General features: G+C 53.7%; 1 protein-coding gene across 1 annotated transcript in view; it reads left to right on the top strand.

The window, feature by feature from the left end:
- GCH1 (GTP cyclohydrolase 1) overlaps positions 1-7,702 on the top strand; it is a 101,017-nt gene extending 93,315 nt beyond the window's left edge. The window contains exon 4 of the mRNA XM_070249531.1: positions 6,000-7,702. Coding sequence (XP_070105632.1) covers positions 6,000-6,096 — 97 coding nt within the window. The 3' untranslated portion in view covers positions 6,097-7,702. The remainder of the gene's footprint in view (positions 1-5,999) is intronic.
- Positions 7,703-14,264: the final 6,562 nt, after the last annotated feature.

Here is a 14,264-nt window from a genome sequence, read left to right as displayed (position 1 = left end):
GACAGGTTACTTCAGCTCTCCGGGCCTTAGTTCTCGTTTGTAAAATAAGACGATAATAGTATCCGTCTGGAGGAATTGTGGGAAGGTTGAGTCAGTACCTTTGAAAAAGAGCACTGAGAGTAGAGAGTTAGCACTCGGTGCGTGTTGACGACTATGAGGCCACGCAGTGATGACCGCGCATCTGGGATCTCACAGGGAGGCAGCCTCGGAGGGTTAGACAGTTGCCCCGTCTCCCAGCAAGGCTCCGGCTTTACACCTTCATGGCCTTGCCAGGGACATGGGAAGAGCATAGAGGAAGGCCTGTTGTTCTATCTACTTCTGGAAGGGGCTGATGCAAAAGTAACCAGGCCTGTGAGTTTATGAAATAATAACATTCAAAATGGGAAACTTAACCTTGGGAATCGCATTAGTCTCTTCAACACACTGAAGGCAGAAGAGAAGAGACTTCTCACATGGGACGCCAAGACCTGAAAGAGCAAGCGCTGTCCTCTAACTCTTGGCCCTGCCACTTATCAGCTGTGTGACCTCGGGCCAGCTACTTAACCTCTCTGAGCTTCAGTTTCCCCATTTGCAAAATGGGAATAATACTTTAATGGGTTATTGGCATTCCTAAATCAGATGCTATCTGTAGAGTTCTTAGTGAGTTAAGTTCTTGGAACCTGGTGAGGGCTCCCTAAAAGCCCTTCACCACACCCATTATTATGTTTATTGTAAATGCTTCTTATTACAAGTACTCACAACTTACAGTTTACCACTCAGAGAACAGGTTACTTTCACAGCAGGGCTTGTCCTTTTCTCTTCCTCATCTTGAACGGTATTAACGCTCATGGGAATTCCCCCACCTTGGCTTCATGTCCTCCTGCCTCTGCATGTGTCAGGAAGAGGGAATGGCGCTGGCCTGGTGGCCCAGCAGCTAAGTTGAGGTGCTACAATTCAGCTGGCAAGGGATTTCCCGGTTGGACTCCCAGGTGCAGACCTATGCAGAGCTTATCAGCCACGCTATAAGATACAGGAAGATGGGCACAAATGTTAGCTCAGGGCCAATCTTCCTCAAAAAAAAAAAAAAAAAGGGAATGGCTCATGGCTCCTATTGGATGATCAGGGCTTTTGAGGGGTCCAGACTCAAACCCTCCTCATCCTTGACTCCTTCCGCTGGGTAACTACTAGGAGTAGAATGGTAGGACTTTATGGTGGGTGTGTGCTTAACTTTTTAAGAGACTGCCAACTGGTTTCCAGCATGGTGTACCATTTTACCTTCTCACCAGTTCCAGTTGTACAATCTCCTCAGTCACTTTTCTGCTCTGCCCCATATATCAAAATCAGTTCTTTTCAAACTTTAAAAAATATTTTTATTAAGAAGCAGAACCTTGGGCCAGCCCGGTGGCCTAGTGGTTAAGTTGGGTGCACCTGGCTTTGGGGGCCAGATTCGGTTCCTGGGCACAGACCTACACTACTGCCAGGCAGAAGCCATGCTGGGGCAGCGACCCACCACAGAAAGAGGAAGATTGGCAGCAGATGTTAACTTAGGGCGGATCTTCCTCACCAAAAAGGAAAAAGAAGCAGAACCTTACAAAATACAAAAGGTCGTGCCTAGACCCCGTGAATAAAGCAAAGAGATGGATGCTTTGGTTGAAGGATTGGCAGGCGCAGAGCCCGCAGCCCCGAGGCGCCCCTGCCCGCGCCCCCGGGGAAGGTTCCCGGGTACCAGGCGGGGCGGGGGTCGCCGCACCCTCCAGCTGGGGCCTGGCCGCCGAGGGCTGCGCCGGCCGCCCTGCAGCGGTCTCCCCGACAGCCTCCGACGCCGCCGCGAGCAAAGGGCCGGCCGCGCGCGCTGCGCCAACCCTGGTGGTGATGGCGACGCGCCGCTCGGCCGCGGGTGCACCCCTCCTCCTGCGGTCCCGACCCGCACGCGGGACGTGCTCTTGGCGCTGCCCGCCGGGTGTAGCCCGGACGCTGGCCGATGACAGGCAGAGGAGCCTTTGCAGGGGGCTTCAGGGGACCCGCCACGCTAGCGGGCCGCCCCCAGCCCGGCCGGCTCGGGAGGGACGCTCAGGGAGCCACGTGCTGGGCGGGCTCGGCACGCCCCGCCCCGCTGCTGCTGGTGTCACGGAGGAACTTCAACTGTACGAGGGGGACAGATGGCACCGTGGACCCCTGGGTGTCCGCAGCCCAGCTTCCTCAGTTACCAATAGGGACAGCCTGTCCCATCTCCACCCCCACTCTCGCCCCCATGTAATTTTGAATCGAATCCCAGACACCATGTCAGTTCATCCTCAGACAGGTCCGTAGTTCGGCTAAGAGAGAAGCGCTTTTTCAGATATGACCGCAGTGTCGTTGTCCCACCTGAAAGAGTGCGTCGGGTTTGCAGGTGTCGCTTGTGCAGCGTCAAGCGTGCGGAGCGCGCCTGAAGCTCTCGTCCACCCGGGGGCCACCTCCTTTGGGATCAGGAGGCCCCTGACGCTGTTGGAGGAGGGGGTGCATGTTTAAAGAAAGCTGGCAGGAGCTCCCCTTCTGGAAATCCACACTCACAAGGGCAAAACAGCACGAAGTTGGGCTGAAAACGTGTGTTGCAAAAGGGTCCCTGGCTCGTAGGCCCGGGACTCCTCCAATCTCGTAGGAGAAGCTTCTACTTATCGTCCAAAGGGACTGTGCATTGTAACCTAAAGGGCGGCGGGAAGGGCGGCTGAGTTCCCTGGGGAGGCGACTCTGCGGGCCGCCCGTGCGATGTCACCCTCCGGGCTCCCTGACAGGAACCTGGGTCCGCGCGTGAAGTCGGAGAGCGGGGCGGCCGCAGCCTCCATGCCCTCAGCTCGCTGGTGTCTGCCCGAAACCCAGGCGGCGGCTGGCCTGGCCGAGCGGGGCGGGGGGCGTGGCCGGGGGCCGAGCGGGGGCGGGGGGCGTGGCCGGGGCCGTGCGGGGCGGGGGGCGTGGCCGGGGGCCGAGCGGGGCGGGGGCGTGGCCGGGGGCCGAGCGGGGCAGGGGGCGTGGCCGGGGGCCGTGCGGGGCAGGGGGCGTGGCCGGGGGCCGTGCGGGGCGGGGGGCGTGCCCGGGCACCGTGCGGGGCGGCTGCGTGCCCGTCGGGCCCCCAACCCCAGACACCGTTTCTCCTGCAGCCGAGCAGGCGGCGGTCGGGCTTCCCGGACGCCCAGAGCCCCGCGACTGGCGGGCAGCGCCGGCCCTGCCGAAACTCTGGCCCAGGTGCCCCCTTCCAGAACCCCCTACGGCGCGCGGGGGGGATCCCCGCTACCTGTCCGGCCCACCGCTGAGGGCTCCTTGCCCGCACGTTGCAGTCGGCTCAGAGTTAGAGCGCCTCGGGTGGCGACCCGGCAGCCCTGGAGCCCAGCGGGACAGCGGCAGAGGCGAGGGACTCGGCGGGGCCTGGACGCGCGGGGGCGCGGCAAGCAGGGCTCTCCCCTCTCCGCCTCTGCTCGGAGGCGCCGGGGGCTCTGTAGGAAGCGGCCGGCGAGACGGGCTCCGTGTAGAACTCGGGGCAGTGGGGCCAGAGTCTCAAAGGCTCCCTGACGACAGAGTCCTTTGCTCTCAGCAGAGGCCACAGTGTGTGCAGATCCTTGGAGAGTGACCAAAAGAGGGGCTGGTGGCTTTGAAGGCCTGGGGACAGAGGGCACTTGTCCGCCTGCTTTTAGATGCTTGGGGAGGCCAAGGTGCGTCCCCGAGGGCCTCGTCCGTCCACGAGCTACTGCTTACTGGCTGGCCGGACAGTCCACGCCTGGAGCCAGGAAGACTCCTTTCCTCACCAAAGCCGGGGCTCCGGCCTTCGCGGCGGCTCTGAGCACCTCCTGGCGCAGCTCCGCGAGGGTGTCTGGCACCTGCCTGGTGAATCCGCCTCGTGACTGAGGATTTGTCGAGGACCGTGCCCGCCGTAGGGCGACAGGCCTGGCTTTGAAGTCAGGAGGTTCCAGGTTCCATTCCTGCGGATGGTGGGGGGCGGGGCGGGGGGGGTCAGCGGTATGACCATAGCAGAGGAAAGTTGGGGACGTCTCTCAAAATCACAAACGCACGTGTCCTTTGACCTAGCAATTACACTTGTGAAAATGGACGTCCGGACAAGGGGGTTCGTGGCGGTATGTGAAACAGCAGGAGAGTGGCAGCACCTAAATTCCCATCAGTCGTGGGCAAAGTGGATGACCTGTGGCTATTCCCTACAACAGACCTTAGAAAGAAGGAGGCGTGGACTGCGACAGAGCCCTCTTCAGTGATATTGTTGGGTGAAAAGGCAAGGTTGAGATTTTGTGCTTTTAAAAAAAGATGACTCCCTTTCTATGCACAAAATATGTATGGACAAGTTGCAAGGCTGTCCCTGGGGTGGTGACCTGGAGGGACAGTTGTAGGAGGGAGATGTTTTTCCTGTAAGCTCCTTTGTAAAATCTGTTTTGTGCCATTTTTATATAAAATATATAAAATAAATGAAGTAAATTTAAATAAAATCCCTGTCCTTGATGGGCTGTGTGACTTTGGGCAAGCCACTTACCTGCTCTGAGCCTCATCTGTGAAATCAGAGAAGGCTTCTGCCACAGCGAGAACCAGTGGATAAGAAGTGTGTTGTGCAGGACGTGGACGGACCGGGGACGGGGGAGTGGAGCTCCTGACCGTTCACTGATGTCGTTTGTCACCATCCAGAAGCCAGGGTGGGGAGATCAGCCCCAGCCGAGAGAGAGTGATCGGGAGACAGCACCGCCAGAGCAAGGACAGCCCTGCTCCCCTCGTGCCCTCGTGGCCCCCCAGGCACAGCACGCCAGGCTGGCTGGAGTTTGCTGATCCAGAGTTGCCGTCCCCCGCAGACGTGAGAATAGCTGAGACGACACTGTCCGCCAGAGGGCGTTGGCTGCTGCGTTACTTCCCTCTCATTTCTGGAAACTCTGCTTGGCCTGCCGGAACGGGACGGATCTGCCAGGGGAAATGTTTAAGATGACCTTTTCTTCCTTGCTATGGCCACATCTCTTATTGGTTGCTGTTAGGTCTGGGGGATTCCTACTCACCAGAGGTGCTGCAGGAACCTGGGGTGGGGGTTGTGTTTGTGTGTGCTTGTGTGTGCATGCATGGGCTTGCATGATGTACATGCACGCACACATGCATGGGTGTGGGGTGTATGCGTCTGAATGTCAGGGTGTGTGGCGTGTCTGTGCAAGCATGGACATGCATGGTGTATGTATGCATGCAAGTGTGCAGGACCCTGGGGGTGAGTTCCAGGTCAGTTAGCCTCTGCCTGGCGAGTAACTGCCCTGATATGGACCGGGCTGCCCCAGGCTTCTCTGCCCTGAGCAGTCAGGCTGTAGGTCCTATAACTGACATTTGCAGAATGTTTTACATTCCCAAATTCCTCCATCCCGCCCTGGACTACTGCCTCTCGCTGGTCCTGTTCCTCTGTCATTTCTCACCTCCCTGTGGCTTTATTAACCACCTCTCTCTAGACAGGAGAAGGAAGGAATCCCCAAGAGAATTACATGTCCCAAGTTCACCTGCACTAAATGCTCTTCCCTGCAGGATGACGTCCCCAGCCCCCAGTGGCTGGGACGCTTGATACGTTGTCAGTGCCCTCCGCCTCCACCTCCCCACTTATAGTGAACACAGGGGCTGGAGGACACGTTCTCTCGGCAGCCCTCGGTGGCTCATGGGAGCTCACGGCTCCTGACTCTTGGCTCACATCTCCACGTCTGCAGCAACGCTGGTAGATTCCGAGGGGGACGAGAAGTGGTCTGTCCGCAGGATGCCTGGGTTTGCGGGTGTTTCTAGGCTGGGGAGAGTGCTGAGAATGGCCCCAAGCTCCGACGCTTCAGCATATGACTCTTGCCATTGGCTGATGAGGAGTGGACTGGACAGCATTTAGGGTTTGAAAAAATGACAATAATGATATTAGCCACTCACACTCCGAGGCACATCCTGTGTCAGGCACTGTTCTGGGGGTTTGCATACATTAACTCAGTTAATCCCCTGACTACAGAAGGTTAAATACCTCACTGGATATTACCTCTGTTTCACAGGTGGGGGAACCAAGGCACAGAGAGAAGTAATTCCCCCAAGGACACAGCGCTGGTAAGTGGCATAACTGGGAACAGAACTCAAGAAATTGCGCTCTGAAGCCCCAGGGGTTTGAAGCCAGTCTATTCAGGCTCGCAGCCGGATGGGAGAAATCCCATTTTAAAGGTGAAGGAAGCTAGATTCCAAAATGGTCACAAAGCTTCCAGTTTCCTAGGATCTTTTCCAGAGTCCTGGTCAAGGAATGCCCCATTCAGAATAAGTATGAAAAGCAAAGCCCCTTGAATGTGTGCCCGAGTCGGGGTTTGGGGGCACATCTGGAGGGTGCATGGCCCCTTCCTGCTCAGGGGCCTGGGTCCCTGGGTAGTTTCTCTACAGGTGCACCTGAGACCACGGGAAGCCTCGGAGGCCTGCTGCACCTCTGTCAGCAGGAGAGGGGACAGCAGGAGGGGGCCTCGCTCGTCCCCCTGGGGCCTCCACTGCTGCAGGGGAGGGTTTGGCACAGCCAGCGGAAGCAGGCGGGAGGCCGCTGCAGCTCTTCTGGGACCCTGGCACCTGTTCCTTTTTATTTTATTATTGTTGTTATTTTTGAGGAAGATTGGCCCCAAGCTAACAACTGTGCCCATCTTCCTCTATTTTATACATGGGACACACATCATGGCTTGATGAGCGGTGCCATCTCAGTGCCTGGGATCCGAACCCGCAAACCTCGGGCCGCCAAAATGGAGTATGTGAACTTAACTGCTCCGTCACCCGGCCGGCTCCATTTTAGTCAGTCCCTCAAACAGTCAGGTTTGCCAGCTTCCTGCTGTTTTTCCACTGAACTCTGCCTTTGGACGGGAGACGTAGAGCAGCCTCCAGCACACCCTGATGGTGAGAACCACTGCCCATAAAAGCACCTTTCACAGCAGTAAATGCCCCTGCTTCTGAGGCTTCGAACCTGGAGTGATCCACAGGTTGCACCAGGTGGAGATGCGGGATAAAAGAAATTGGCCTGCTCAGAGCCCAGGGGGAGCTGACAGAGGAGACTTTGACAAAGGTGAGACTGGGCCCGGTTCTGAGACCCTGATGATTCCACAGCATGCCGTGGGTGGGACAGGAGGTCACCTGGCCATCCAGGACACCACCTCATCCGATGATACCACTTCAAGCTCCTCCAGACACTGAGAGCCTAAAGAGAGGCAGCGAACCCTGATAAAGTGACTAGAGTTTGTCTTTGTAGTAGCTCCAGTTTCCCCAACAGTGGGGATGGACATTGCCCAGACAGGGACCCCAGGATCTTACCCCTCTGGGCAAAGGATAGGACTGGAATTCCTAGCTCCCTTGAAGTTCGAGGGAGCCGTGCAACTTGCTTTGACCCGTGAAGTGTGAGCAGAAGGGACACGCTTCACTTTTGGTGGAAGCCACCTTCCTTTCCTCTGTTGTGGCAAACATCAATGCTCTAGTTGGTGGCAGCTGTGCCAGCCTGGGTTCCAGAGCGAGCTGTGGGGAGCAGAGGCCCCCACTGACCTGATGGATGGGCAGCCCAGTGAGAAATAAGCCTTTGTGGTTTTAAGCCACTGAAATTTTGGGGGTGTCTGTTAATGGGGAATAATCTAACTTATGCTGACAGATTGATAAATTCTGGCTCATGCATCACTCGGCTAATGTGTTACCTCCCAAGCAAGAAAATTCATTAAGCTGATTAAAGTATACATAATTTCCAAAACTGGGTCTTGTGGCAGCCATTGCAAGCACCATTGCAAGCCAGTCGGGGGAGAAATTTGGGAAGTGGCTCTGAGCCTGATGAAACTCCATTGCCTATTCTGTCTGACTTAGAGGATTCCAGTAGGGAGGGGACCCAAGGACTGTGATGGGTCAGGTGCTTGTTCTTAGTTCTCTAACGAGTTGATGGAAACAGCTGCCTTTCACCCTCATCAATCAAAGAGGCGGAAACACGTAACATCATAGACCACTTCAGTAAAAGGGGAGAAGCATGTCCCCTTAGTGTGTGGTTCTCACAGTTGGCTGCGCGTTAGAATCACCTGGGAGCTTATGCCCGGGCCATGCACCGCACTCCCCAAGTCAGAGTCTTGGGGGTGGGCCAGCATCAGCACTGGTAAAGCTCCCCGTGTGATCAACGTGCAGCCAAGCCGAGAACCACAGCCCTGAGGGCTCCTTTTCCTCCATGTTTCAGCCGATGTCTCGATGTGGTCATTCTGTAGAATGCTACTGCCTGCATATAACCTTGGGTGTTGCTGGAGCAGTTGTTGGAAAGACAAGGCCTGGAGAGTCACTGCGGTCTCCTAGTAGTCTCACGTGGGGGGTCTTGGAGCCTTAGACAGCCAGCCATGGTCCCCTCCAGCAGGATTTGGGGGTAGACAGATCTGGATTTGAGCCCCTGCCCTGCCTGTCCCTGTAACCATTCTGTGACCTGGGACAAGTTGCTTGACATCTCTCAGCCTCAGTTTCCCCATCTGCAGAGTGGGAATAATCTAATACCAACCTTACAGGCTTAGCACAATAGTCCCTGCATAACTGCTAGCTGTTTATTGTTTCTCCCGGTGACTTATCTTGAATGATGAGGTAGGTCAAGTAAGATAAATTTCATCTGCTGCTCTTACCCCAAGCCTACTCCTTCCCTGATGAATGGGACCCCAACTTCCCAAGCCAGAAACGTGGGGGACATTCTAGACTCTTCAGGCTCTCCCTTAATGCCCCGGTCCAGTCCATCACTAATCATGGTGCTGTTTCCCGCTAAGAATCTTGTCGCTCTGTCCAGTCCTCCCTATCCTCCTGCCATTCCCTTGAGCTCATGGGTTGTCTGAACTAACGCAGCAGCCCCTGGGAGGGACGGGGTCTCCCTAGCTCCACTTTGGCTCTTCTCTAACCCATTCCCCAAAATGTGGCCAAAGTGATCTTTCTAAAATATAAATGTCCCTACTAGACATTAAAACAAAATTTTAAGTTATAATAATTAAAACAGTGGGGGTGCTAGTACGTGACTAGACAGGTATATCAATGGAAAGAAAATAGGAAGGCCAGTAATAGACCTAAATACATAGAGGAAGATGGTATGTTAAAAAAGTGGCATTTCAAATCAATGGAGGAAAGATAGATTATTCAGTAAACAGCAGAGGTACAACTGCATAGCCATCTTTGCACAGAGATAAAACTGGATCCATAGCTCATACTTTACACAAGGAATGATTCAAAGATATAAATGTAAAAATGTGAATCCATAAAAGTACTAGAGGAAAACATAGTCTCTCTAAGGTGGAGAGGGTCTTTTTTTTTTTTTTTTAAAGATTTTATTTGTTCCTTTTTCTCCCCAAAGCCCCCCAGTACATAGTTGTATATTCTTCGTTGTGGGTCCTTCTAGTTGTGGCATGTGGGACACAGCCTCAGCGTGGTCTGACAAGCAGTGCCATGTCCGCGCCCAGGATTCGAACCAACGAAACACTGGGCCGCCTGCAGCGGAGCGCGCAAACTTAACCACTCGGCCACGGGGCCAGCCCCTGGAGAGGGTCTTTTAAAGTATGATTCCAAACCCAGAAGCCAAAGAAGAAAAGATCAAGAAATTCAACTACGTTAAAAAAATTCTCTATGGCAACAATCACCAGATGCAAAATCAAAAGACAAACTGGGAAAAATATTTGTGCCTCTTATCACAGACCAAGGTTAATTTCTTCTACAAATTATTAGGAAAAGACCAAGAACCTAGTAGTAAAATGGGCAAATACATGGTCAGACAGTTCAAAGGAAACGACAAAAGACCACTAAGCATGTAAAACTCTGCTCCACCTCACGTAAGTACCACAAATGCAAGTGAAAAGGACACACAGTGTCTTTCACTTACTAGATTGGAAAATGTAAAAAATTGGAGGATATAGGAATTGCTGAGAGTGTAGGAGATAAAGCACCCGCATCCGCTGCTGCTGGAAGGGAACCTGGTGGACGGTGACTCGGGAAAACTAGCAAACGGCTAGTGATGTCTGTGGGGGTCCCTGTCACATGTCCACTTGACAAGGCTGCAGGACCCAGTTTTTCATCAAACTCTAATCTAGGTGTTGCTGTGGAGGTCTTTTGTGATGTGGCTACATCTATAATCTGCTGGCATCAAGTAAATGGTAATGGTAAATGGCATGGTATGGGGGGGGGCCTCACCCAATCAGTGTGAAGGTCTTTAGAGCAAAAGCTGAGATTTCTGGGAGAAGGAGACATTCTGCGTCAAGACTGAAGCATCAGCTGGTGCCTGAGTCTCCTGCCTGCTGACCTGCCTGCGGGTGTCAGACTTGTCCGCCCCCACGACTAAGTCTTTAAAGTAAGTCTCTCTCTCGTATCTCTATCTCTGTCTCTGTCTCTGTCTCTGTTTTGTCTCTGTCTCTATACCTAGATCTACATCTACAGCTTCCTGATGTTTCTCTGCAGGACGCTGACTGACACACTTCCCTTTACTCCAGCGCCCCACTTTCCCGCTTGGGGAACCCTGGCACCCATGTGCGATGGCCCCTGTACAACTTATTTCATCGTGGGCCTTGTCTGTAATCGAAAGAGTGAGGCAGTCGGGGCTGGATGAGAAGTCCCGTCAATTCCCACGGGAGCGCTGCGTAGCCGGGAGAAGTATGTGGCAGTGAGAGAGGGTGGTTTCCAAAACGGACTCAGTGAGAAAAGGAAAATAACATAGTGATGGGCAGTGTGCATAGGACGCTCTTTGGTGTGTGAAAAGGGAGAAAATATGTCAGTGTTTGTAAATGCATAAAATGTCTCTTGATGGGCACACAAGAAACTACCACTGAAGGCCTCCGGGCAGGGGCCTGGGGTGGAGGGAGACTTCCCTCTTACGCCGTTTTGTTTCACAAAATAACCTTGTTTTTGGCCATATTGCTCGCAGCAAGGGCAGCTATGGTCCTTAAGGTGGAGTCCACGTTTTTTATCATGGTTTCCAAGGTCCTTTCTGACCCTGCCACTGCCTCCATCCTGTCCCTGCCCCTACCCCACCACTCCCCTTTCTCTGCATTCTCCATTCCAGTCGTAGATGTACTTCTTTCAGTTCTTCAAATTCACGTGCTCTCTCTGCCTCCCAATCTGGAATGCCCCTGAGGCTCCCTCCAAGAGTTCCTGCTTTTCCTGGGTGCTCCCCTTCTTCTGAGGGACCGGGGTGGCTTGGCTGGTGTTTGACTTCCCTCTGCTGTGAGCACGGCTTCCCCGGGGAACCCAAGGACCAGGGCCGCACTCTGCCCCGTGGCTTCCTCTGGGCTCTGGGGGCCAGGAGGAGTGCAGCAGTCCCTGTCACCCCTCCTGCCCTCCTGTGAATGCCCTGACCCCTGGGCTCAGAGCATTCAGGCTGAGAGACTCGAAGGCCCCCCAGGGGGCCTGCTGGGCAGCTCGGGTTTTCTCAGGTGGGCATAGGGAAGAGGCCTCGCTGTACCTGGACTTCACTGACTGCCTCTGGAAGGAACTTGGCGCTGGCGCCCTGCAGGGCGGCCTCCGTCTCCAGACATCCAGCTGGTCAGCACCTGGTCCTCTGGAAATCCTTTTGTGCGAGCAAGACAGCAAATGTGGGCCTGGCCCCTGAAGTCCTTTTTGGGGAGATGAGTTGGATGTGCACATTTTAGATGCATGCCTGGATCAGCGCAGTGACTGCAGGCGAACGGGGGTTTGGATTCTGTGTCTTAGGAGAGCAGAGGGGAGCAGGTCAGGAGGTGAAGCCGTCTGGACCCCAGGGCACAGGGACTGGAGAAGCATGGATGGTGTGTGCTCTCTGCTCCGGGACTGGATATGTGCATTTGGTGCCAGATGGAGGGAAACAATTTGTCATGTGTGTATTTTATTTCTCTCATCCACATTTGCTCTCTTTGTACATATTCCATCTTGGATGAGTAACAGGGTCATAGGTCGATGCCAAAAGGGATTCAGTCAGGTACAGGTACAGGAAATCCATGTCTAGCCTCTTCCCCGTGAACAGATCTGGGATAAGCGTAACAGAAAGCCAAGTGCTGAGGTCCGACTGGACAGATTTGACTTGGGGCTTTTGTAGGTTCATCTGACTTCACTCCTGAGCCTGTTAGAATTTTGTGGTATGGAAACGTGGAACCACCTCCCAAGGACACTGGAGCAAACAGGGACACCCAGTCCTGGCTGTGGTCCCCACGGGGGGTTTAACGGCAACCTCTTGGCCATCTCGAGTTCCAATAGCTCTGATGGGACCATCTCAGTCACCAAAGCTCCAATTTTGTTTCTCCTGGATTGAACTTAAAAAATTAAAACCTCAAAAAACTGTAGAACGCAGTATTTAAAAACAGGCACTCTGAGTCAGGTGTAAACACAAAGCTGTCTTTTTTTATAGAGTCTGAGTTTTATAAGGTTGCCAAAATGTTTCTCTATTGGTTTTAAAAATTGAAGCAGAAACCACTTCAGAGGGAAAAATATTCTGTGGAGGAAATTCTCAGACATTGAATCCCCTGGTTGACATCACAGAGAAGTCAGTGTCTGTGCACAAGAGCCCCTGAGCGAGGCTGGCTGGAGGGAGCTGCTGGGCCAGGTTGACGCCTGGGGGGACACTGTGGAAGAGCATTCGCTCCAGTGGAGCTCCTCAGTAATAACTGAGATGTCATTGCTTAAATTTTGCCCAAGTTTGCCATTTCCCAGTCACCCCCATTTCCTGCTTTCTGTCCCTGTGTCTCATGTGTGGACGGACGCACAAGCAGAGGAGCTCCCCATCCATCTGGGCCAGAAGCTGCGAGTGGGGAGTGCGGAGACCATGGCCTCAGGGCGCACTGGAAACAGTGCTCTATCGCTTGACCCTTGACCCCTTCCCAAAGACCAACCAGTCCCATTACCTTCTGGACTCTCCTCTTCCCTCCCTTCCAATGTGTCCCCTTTCTCAGCTACTTTTGTTTTCAGTTCTTAGAAGTGACTAGTGAACCAAGCACTTGCCATTCTTGGGCCAACTTCTAGGCATTCCTCAGACCCGATGGTCACTTTTCTGCTGTGTCACAGACGTTGTTGGCCTGCGTGAGCAGAGATCTTGGCATCAGGATTTGCATCGTCGCATCCTGAGGGCATCCTGCAGACAGATTTCACAGGCTGCCCCACAGCTTAGGGAGCCAGAACAGGCTACTTCAGTGTGACAGAATCATTTTGTCTGTTGAATCTAGTACAATATTGGGGCTTGTAATTTTTTAATTTTTATTGTATTTTACAAAAGAATTTGACTATATGGCTTGGAAATAAACAGCCTCCACTACAAGTGAAATTCACAGATGGTTTGAGCAGCACTGTGTGAGCGAGGGCGTTCCAGAGCTAGTGTTGGGGATGCAGAGGCTGAAGTGCCCAGGGAAGGGGCGCTTTCCAAGCATTGCGATGTGTGGCTGGAAAGCAGAAGATGGAAGTGCTTGTAGAAGCCCGTGGGACGCTGTCTGTGAGATTGGTGCTGGGGTGCGATGTGCTAGCACTGCCCACTGGGAAAGGGGAAACGGACAAAGTGTGGGCTGCCGCCCTGTGCTTCTGGCTCCGCTGGGTCCACACTGACCACTCTGCATCTTTCTAGAGAAGGATTGGGTTCTAGTTATGGACGAGATTTCCACTGCCCCCAGCCATCCCCTCAAGCTCTGGGGACAGTCGGTCTCAGGCTGATTGGGAGTCAGGGCCACCGACAGACGCAGTGACTGTTTGAGGGACAAAGCCAAGGTCTTTCACACGAGTTTGGATCCTTTCTGTGTTGCCCCCTGGGCACCTTCTCACCAGCGTTGAGAGTATGAGTTGACAGTACCCATCTGTGCCCCTTCTGGACCCGAGTCAAACCCATTGCAGCCTCTTCCAAGGGTAGACTATCTGGGTGTTAATTATCCCCCTTTAATAAAGGAAATTAAGTCTCTTTTCGGGAGGGGACTGTTAGGGGAGTCGTAAAAGCTTCACTATATGAGTAACCTTCTCTCCAAGACCGAACATTCTACTACAAAGTTTGCTGGCAAAGAGCGACAGCTTTGCTGATGAAAATTGCTAACAGCCCAGCTTCAGGCCCCATGCCCAGCCCATTACGTTCCCTCTCTTTAACCTCACAGCTCTCACACTCACCCTCATTCCGCACATTCCGAACTTTTGTCTTGTGCACTTATCCCCTCCCCTTAGAATACTCTGAGTCACACACTGAGAGATAGCTCATTTGGGTTATGAGAATTTAACTTTAGGAGGAATTTCATTTAACATCTCAGCTTGCAAGGCATTTCTTCCTGTTTCCAGGGACCATTTTGGCCTCTGCGTGTCTTTTGAACAGCTTGAGCCTGGTG

The sequence above is a fragment of the Equus caballus genome, chromosome 24, assembly GCF_041296265.1.
Source record: "Equus caballus isolate H_3958 breed thoroughbred chromosome 24, TB-T2T, whole genome shotgun sequence".
Taxonomy (NCBI): Eukaryota; Metazoa; Chordata; class Mammalia; order Perissodactyla; family Equidae; genus Equus; species Equus caballus.
Note: the sequence above shows the minus strand (reverse complement) of the source record. Positions and strands in the feature narration are given on the sequence as shown.